This window comes from Gregarina niphandrodes, assembly GCF_000223845.1.
Source record: "Gregarina niphandrodes unplaced genomic scaffold scaffold00063, whole genome shotgun sequence".
In the NCBI taxonomy this organism is placed as follows: domain Eukaryota; phylum Apicomplexa; class Conoidasida; order Eugregarinorida; family Gregarinidae; genus Gregarina; species Gregarina niphandrodes.
This window is the reverse complement of record NW_011645829.1, coordinates 37,379-45,686: the sequence shown is the minus strand read 5'-3', so window position 1 is coordinate 45,686 and position 8,308 is coordinate 37,379. Positions and strand designations below refer to the sequence as shown.

The 8,308-nt window shown below is 53.7% G+C and overlaps 2 protein-coding genes across 2 annotated transcripts; both read right to left on the bottom strand.

The window, feature by feature from the left end:
- Nucleotides 1-1,295: 1,295 nt before the first annotated feature.
- Nucleotides 1,296-2,051, bottom strand: GNI_176450 (hypothetical protein; the record flags this gene model as incomplete). The annotated part of the gene is made up of 1 exon (XM_011135111.1): nt 1,296-2,051. The coding sequence occupies one exon, from the start codon at nt 2,049-2,051 to the stop codon at nt 1,296-1,298; it is 756 nt and encodes a 251-aa protein (XP_011133413.1).
- Nucleotides 2,052-3,387: 1,336 nt separating this feature from the next.
- GNI_176440 (Sec7 domain protein) lies at nt 3,388-8,115 on the bottom strand (the record flags this gene model as incomplete). The annotated part of the gene is made up of 5 exons (XM_011135110.1): nt 3,388-3,418; nt 3,463-4,370; nt 4,430-4,770; nt 4,820-7,476; nt 7,580-8,115. The coding sequence occupies 5 exons, from the start codon at nt 8,113-8,115 to the stop codon at nt 3,388-3,390; spliced, it is 4,473 nt and encodes a 1,490-aa protein (XP_011133412.1).
- Nucleotides 8,116-8,308: the final 193 nt, after the last annotated feature.

The window sequence follows — 8,308 nt, the reverse complement described above, 5'->3', positions numbered from 1 at the left end:
GGGGGAGGGGAGGCTCGGGCTCCCTTACGTATGGTTGAAGGCCAAACCAGTCGCCGCAGAGGCTGTAGATATCTTCAGCGAAGAAGAGGAAGAAGTTCTGGGGTAGGGACAGAAGTTCTGGGAAGAGGCAGTCGTCGAACATTTTGTTTAGTCCATGCAGCTCTCGTTCAGACTCGGTCTTGATGGGCATGTCGAAAGTATCGGTTTCCATGGCTCCGCGCAGACAGCAGTAGTAACGCTGCGTCTGGGAATTTAGGGCCTGGATGAGACCGCGTCCTGCGGCCTTCCAGACACAGAGCTGCTCCTCCGGCTCCAACTCGGAATAGGATCGGAAGGAGAAGCTGAAGAAGTCGTCCAGCCAGTCCAAGACCGGGTCGTACGCGTTGCAGTCGTGCACCACCTCCGCTCCCGGCCCCGAATGACCCGACAGACTCCCCACTGAACTTTTTCGATTCAACATCGCCCCACCATGGAACTGGCCCCCTGGGAACTGACCCCCAGGGAACTGGCCAACGGCAGGCAAACCCTCGGCACTTCCCAGAGTGTCCGCGCTCTCAGGGCGGCGAGCGGCCGCAGTCTCTGCCGCGTGCGACCCGATGCCGAGCTCCGACGAATTCTGTCGCCCAATGTAACCAGAGTGGGTGCTCCCACTCAGACAAATTGGAGGCAGCCGTCGCCCGCCTTCGGCAGAGCCCGTCAATGTTTCACGCCCTGGCAACGTCTCACGACCAAACGAGGTGTCACGACCAAACGAAGTGTCACGACCCAGTCCGCCAAACGGCGTCTCACGACTCGCCAAGGTCCCACGACCGGCCAACGTATCGCGAGCACTCAACGCCGTTGCAAACGGCAAAAGACATCCGGACGCCACGGGTGGCAGCGTGCCGCCGGTCGCACCCGGCAGCTGCTCAGACGAACTTCGTGGGATGTCCGGCGGACACTTCCGCAGTATCGCAGCAAGAATGGAAACAAGGAAAGATGTGACGTCTCTCTCCTGCTTCGTCAGACTGGGAAGATTGCTCAAGTTACTCATGAAGCCTCTTTGTTGCAGCATACGCCGTCGGGTAAGCTGCGTATCGAACCTTCGAGCGAAGATGTACATCTGCTCCAACTGCGCAATCCACCGAGACACGGTCTTAAGCGGCACAGTGTACGCCGACTGTCTGATTATATTCTGTGTGGTGTCTGTAAGAATAAAGTAATGACCATCAAGAGGGACGACGAGTAGGCAACAGGATGTGTTGTGTAGTGAAGGAAGGTGTTGTGCAGCCAAGGAAGGTGTTGTACACAACGTGTTATGTAGTGAAGGTACATAGCGAGGGGTGCAGGTTGGTTGATGTACTGATGAGGAGGAGTTGGAGTATGCTTTTGGCCATGACGATGTTGAAGTCGATGGGTAGTTGGGGTAGAGAGTCGCCAGGTTGTTCGGTGTCGAGTAGTTCAATGGGTTCGGTGCCGCCGAGTACATAGGTGACGAACTGTACGAAGATGTCCCATTGTGTGTGGGTGAATTGTTTTGCGAAGGTCCCTAGGTGTTTGAGCATATCGTCGCCCAGACGGGCCATGGTTTCCTGGGCCTGTGTGTAGTAGATGCCGATGCAGTAGAGGAGTACGGTGAGGTATTCGTCTCGCTCGCCGGCGTAGGGACTGGCGAAGGTCAGGGCACAGAGGTTTCGAAAGGTGACCAACACAGTCTTACCCAACCAGCTAGAAGACACCTCCTCCAAAGCACGTTCCCCTACCGGCTGTTTGGCATAGTTGAAGTAACGACCCAACCATGCTTCCAACGGAATCAGGTTCTGTCGTGTAGGCAAAATCGCGCGCGAAAGGAGAGCTTCAAACAACCCAATCATCAAACCCATTAGATGCCGCCAGCACCCAGGCGTCATCACCCGAGTTGACAACCGAGTCAACATCGCAAATAACACATCCTCAGCACGCCCGCGCAACTCCAACGTTTGCGACGGAGCCAAAATCACTTCCGTCAATGCACCGACCAATGGGGTCACATACGCCACCCAGTAATGTCCATACTCCAATTCCAAGTCCATACCCGACCGAGTCTCCGGCCGAACTTCCCGCCTCGACTCAGACTCGCCCCTCTCCCCCTCCGCCGGCACAACACCTCTAATCTCCGAGGACCGACGGGGACGCCCAAGATTTGGGGACCCACCGGGCACGCCTTCAACTCGATGATCAACCCGATGATCAACAGGCGCGTCTCCAGAACCCCAGACATCTCCTCGAGCTGCAGCCAGTTCGTTTCCAAGCTCATCAACAAGCTCGTCTCCAAGCTCCTCTCCAACCGCCGACTCGTCATCGTTCGAAAGCCGGACCGACCGCTCTCTTCCCACAAAAGTAGTTCCTGACCGTTCTCTTCCCGCGAGGGTAGACACCGCGAGGGCCGGGACTGTGATGCCGAAGTTGGGGCCGCGATGCGCCGGTGTGAGGTCTGAGTCTTCCAGTGACTGGGAGGTGCGGCCTTGGAGCGTGCCGGCCGTCTCATCAAGCCCGATGGTCACTGGCGAGGAGGAAGAGACGCTCAAACACGACCGCGGCGAGGGAAGGTCGGAGCTGCTGGTCAGCGCCTCAGAGGACTCTGTGTCTCGCGGACCCATACGAGACGACGCCGTCCTGGGCGAAACGGATCCGGCTCGGCGCACCAGGTTCTGGCCGTCGAACAGGGCCCCCTCACGAGAAATGATACGGAAACGCGTATCATAGGCGGATGTACCCTCCCTCTCCGAGCAGCCTTCCCCTTCGCCCAACCCCTCGTCTTCCGAGCAGCCAGCATCATTAGAGCAGCCAGAAGAGACCTTTTCGTCGTCGGAGCAGTCCCGGAGTTTCAGTCCGGGATAGGGGTGTTCGTCATCGACTCGCTCGTCCGGCGCGTCCTCATCCGTGGGGTAGCGCCTCCCACTGCGGTGGTCCGCGTGGGATGCGCGTTGTTGCGTCACAACCCGGTCGCCTTCGGAGATGTCGGAGTCGCCAGCTTCGACTGGTTCCGGCAGCAAAAAGGCAGCAACACCCTCTCCTATCGGTGAGTCATCCGGAGAGGCCGGCTGGTCCCCAGCACCACACGCCGAAGTCTGCAGCAGCGATCGGTAAACCTTAAGGAACGTCGGGTCGACCAATGGTCGAGGCCGGGACTGGGGGCGTCCCTCCAGTGCCCCGCCCGTCACCGAACCGGTGACCAGTGGGTCATAAGAATCAGTTGCGTCTGGACCAGCGTCTGGATCAGCGTCTGGACCAGCACCTGGACCAGCATCTGGACAAGCACCTGGACCAGCGTCTGGACAAGCACCTGGAGCAGAGGTCCATGTTGCAGGGACTTTCGTGTCGGACTCTCGCGCACGTGGACCTGGCACAAAGTCTTCGCCCACTTGGTTAGTTGACAAATCCGCTCGGCCAGCGGGCACTCGGGAAATAGCCCCTCTTGAAACGGCCGCCCTCGATATTGACACTTTTGAAGTAGCGACAGCCTGGTCCGGGGAATTGTCATACGGAGATCTAGCTCCTTGTTCGTAGTTAATCTCCTTCAAGCCAGACACAATCCCGGCTAGGTTGCTGATCAGTGAGATGGCGTCAAGCGAGAGACGTGAAAAGTCGTAAAGATTCGTTTCCACGCCTGAGCCAGTTTTGTTGACAACCGGCACATAGCAGTTGAGGTACGCGCTGATTGCCTTGACTAGCAAATCGAAGTGGCCAAAGAGCACGATCAGATGATGCTCAAGAGAGTGTTCCAGTATTCTGTAACCATTTATGATGCGTTCTCTTGTGGCATTTGCAGAGTCCTTCCAGTCATACCCCTGAATGTCTTCGCTTGAAGGAATATATGCTGACAAAATTTGCAGCAATATTGCCCACCCATCATATAAAAGGTGTCCACGAGACTTTACCAGGTTTGTAACAATTCGGACAATGAATTCGCGTGTTATTTCGCTACTATTGTGAAGAATTTGAAGTAAAGGCTCCAGAATATTATTTTGAGGAATCGTGTGCACACGATCCAGCACACTGTTAATAGATAATTTCAGGATGTCTACAGTGTACAATTGAATGTTTATATCTGGGTGTGAGGCAGACTCTATTAGGTGGGGGAATATGTAACAGAGTAGAATCTTTTTAAGCTCGTCGCTTGGTCTTTTCCCAACGGCTTGTTCCTGCAAATCGAGTAATTTATGCAGCGTGCCGAGTCGCACTGCTTTTTCTGAATCCGCAGGTTTGTTGGTTCTGTATTGGTTGCAGTAGTGGGCGTGAAGTTCCGAGTGGGAGACGGAGCAGATGGCAGAGACGTAGAGTTCGAAATCTTCCGCGTCAAGTCGTTCAGAATGTGGGCCGAATGAAACGGCTGTTAGATCTTTGGTCGACTCAATACACTTGAGTATGCTGGACCAGATTGCGGTGACGGAGAGCGAGATCGGTCGACTGGATCGGTTGGAGGACTCGTCCAAGTATTTGGCGCTATTGTATCGTCCGACGCTATTGTATCGTCCGACGCCACCTGGTCCTCCACCTGGTCCTCCACCTGGTCCTCCACCTGGTCCTCCACCTGGTCCTCCACCTGGTCCTCCACCTGGTCCTCCACCTGGTCCTCCACCTGGTCCTCCACCTGGTCCTCCGCTCCTTCCGGAGACAGTCCCTGCGCCTCCGGCTGCACCTCCACCTCCGCACGGTCCAGCGCTCCTTCCGGCGGTCCCGCCTCGGCGAGGATGGTCTTGCCAGAGAGGCGGCAGGAGTCCGTTGTAAGTACCGAGAGCCAGTGTGGAGCTAAGGGCGACCTTGATGTGAGCTCTGCGAGCGTGAATCTGTTGGTAACGCTCGCTTTCGGAAACGCAGATGGTAAGGCAGTGCCAGAGGCTGCCGATGCCCTCGACGCAGGAGGTGGCGAGGGCGCAGAGGATGCGCCAGCTCTCGCAACTCAAAGCGTGAAAACTGTGTGGTGGTACGGCCATGAGCAATCCACTAATGGCGGCGAGTGCGGCTAACACTTCTTGGAAGAGTCTTTGGTTCCCAACCAACACGGCGATCGAACCGCATGCTTCTAACGCTCCCATGGCCGCTCCCCGCGCTCCTACGACCGTGTCCAAATTGGACTGGAACACCGGCTGTGGTAGGTCTACGCCGTTCCCCACTCCCTCCACCACTACCGGGTGCACCAACAATTGGGGATTCAGGTCCACTGACCGGCCTTCCCAACCATTTTCCACCTCCACCTCTACGAGTGCTGCCGGAAAGTTAACGAATACATCCTGGGGCAACGCGTCTACTTTCAAAGCCCGAATCATGTTGCAACGCACCACGGTCGACAACACGGCCTTCACCGCCTGGTTTATCGCGTCTGATGCGTCCAATAAAACACCACTCGCCTCACCGCCCGGGTTACTTTGGTCCGACTTCTTGCTCAACGGAGATGCCGACACGTTTTCCACCGCCTCTCGCAATTTACCCGGACTCTCCTGCAACTCCGCCGCTCCAATTCCTGTCGCTCCAATCCCTGTCGCTCCAATCCCTGTCGCTCCAATTCCTGTCGCTCCAATTCCTACCGTTCCAATTCCTGTCGCTCCAATTCCTACCGTTCCAGACAACCGAGAAGTGGTCGTTTCGACTACCGATGACGTTCCAGCCTTTCCCAGACCGCTCCGGGATGAGAGGCAGTTCGAGGCACCAAGGTCTGTTTGGAACCCAGAGCGTTCACGGTTTGTCTTGAGTTTATTTTCCACCTCATTCCAAAGAGCTTCGAAGCTAATCTTAGCACCAAGACTAACGGAGGGTAATCCAGCCACGTAGCCCGGATCTTGCATCGTCCATTCTGTCTCCGTCACGCGCGCGTACAAATGCTCCAAGTACGCTGAGGGGATTGCCGATCCACCATCACATGCTTGTGTGTTCTTTACAAAATCATCCTGACACAACTTAGCTTCTGGACGAATTTCCTTGCTGTGAGCATCCGTGTGCAACATGATCACGCTAAAACAGATTATATATGCCAAGTCCGTTAATTCCTCGGTAGAGATCTGATCCTCTACCATTCGTTCCACTCCCATTCGTTCCACTCCCATTCGTTCCACACTATTGACGTTCGCGTTGACGTTCGCGTTGACGTTAGAAATGAACATGCTCTCTCGCCCTTGGTCTCCTGTCGCACTCAGGCCCGAAACGTCACAGTCCACGCCAACAGTACCGCTACTGCCACCTCGGTCAACCGTACTAATACCTGCTGTTGTAACACCTGTTGGGCTAATGCCTGCTGTGCTAATACCTGCTGTGCTGACATCTGCAACGCTGACATCTGTGCCATTACCTATCGCGATGTGGCCGGTTGAATTGGTGGCTGAATTGGCGGCTGAATTGGGGGCTGAATTGGCGGCTGAATTGGCGGCTGAATTGGCGGCTGAATTGGCGGTTGAATTGGGGGCCGAATTGCCGGGCAGTAAGTGGGTTTGTTCTGGGACTCGGCTCAGTGGCCCTCCGAGGTGGTCCGACCCAGCTGTTTTGATAAGAGGGCCGTCGCCCGTAGATTCAGCACTGAATCCTTGAATGGTAGGATTCCTACCGGCCGTTGAAGTGCCGTTGTAGCTAAGGTTACGTCTGCAGCCATCGGTAAGAAAGGTGGGGTTGTCTCTGACGTAAGTTTTCGAAAATTGCTGCACTATCCGATCAATCTTTTGCGCCTCTCCCGGCAGCCTAAATAAATTAAGGAACCGAGGTAGGGCCTCTTCTATGCCCATACCTGATAGATCCATACGGCTCAATATCTCTCGGAGGCAATCAATATGAAACTGGTTATTTTCACCGAACCAATTTCCCAGACCTACTTTACTAATTGGCAACTCAGGCTCTTTGAAAAAGTTGCAAATACTGATCACATCATTCTTAAGTAACCTTGCCTCAATCAGCTTATTCAAACACCATGTAGGTCTCTTCTCAAATTGTACTAGGTAATGGAACATCAACGACTTATATTTTAAACAGACTTCTATCGGTAGAGCTACATCAGCCATTTCCACTGTCGGCTTAGTACGTCCACTCCAACCACTCCAAGGTAACCAGTCAGGAAGGAAGTCTAGTACATTTGTATGAAAGGTAGTGGCCCCATTCTGTTGGTCTTCCATAACCCAAGTTCTGAGTGTATGAGTAACCGCTCCTAGAAAATTAGCCAAGTGCGATCGAACATCAAAATTTAAGCCATATTGGTCACACAATACCAAACAGGAGCACCTCTGAATAATGTTCTGAACAACATTAGGACGATAAAGTACACAATCCTGCGTTATAAACAAGCGCTCAAATACACGACGATCCACCAATAAGATCTGATATAATGACTTCACTAATATCAGTTGCGTCTCCACGGGACTTGTTAGCATCAATCGAATGAACATATATTCTAAGTAGAACCCTCGGTGACGACTTAAATTACGGCGGAACTCTGTTGTGATCTTACAATACAAATTAATTGACAAATGTACCGTCCTACAAATGCTATTGTATGCACCCATTAATCTACCCTCACATATATACGTACTGGGGTATATGTGACGGGCACGTATGGGGCACACATGGCACACTGGGGTACGCATCGTATGGGGGTATGGGACACGCGTCGGTATGCTTGAAAATGGCACACGTATAGAACATGTATGGCAAGAGAGTGTCTACATACTTAACATTCTGAGTGCACATCATTCTGTAAAGATCGTCAGCTAGATTTCGTTCTATGGTGTTAAGGCATGTTTTGGTATGCTTCAATATGGGCGCCGCTGAGTTAAATATTTGGGTAAGTATTTCCAGATTCGTCTTAAGCATTCTAATCACGTTGTTATCCATTGGTGTGGTAGTGAAGCTTTCCGATATGGCCACAATAAGGTCGATCAAATTGCGCACATTGAACGTGACTTCCGAGGACTTTCGTAACACGAGCGACAACACACGAGTGTTAATTATTTCTCGTCTGAAAACACCTTCCCCACCTACGTTCTGACTCGCCTCTGCCGGGTTCTCCAACTCCCAATAAGTCGTCTCAAATGAGCTCCAAAGGGCGTCCAACAGACTCGCCGTAATGTCCCGGAGCGCCTGGTCACTGAGCTTCTGCAACGGCAACGCTGCAGCCATTTGACTCCGTTGTAAAAAGTAGATCACGACGCGCAAAGTGTTTCGACTCACGCACCGCGTTGGCAATTGACCACAACCACAAAAGAGACTCCGATAAAACCGACAAATCTGCAGCACCAGGGGTCCTTACCTGGGGGGGGTCAGTACCTCGGGGGGTCAGTACCTCGGGGGGTCAGTACGTCAATACCCCGGG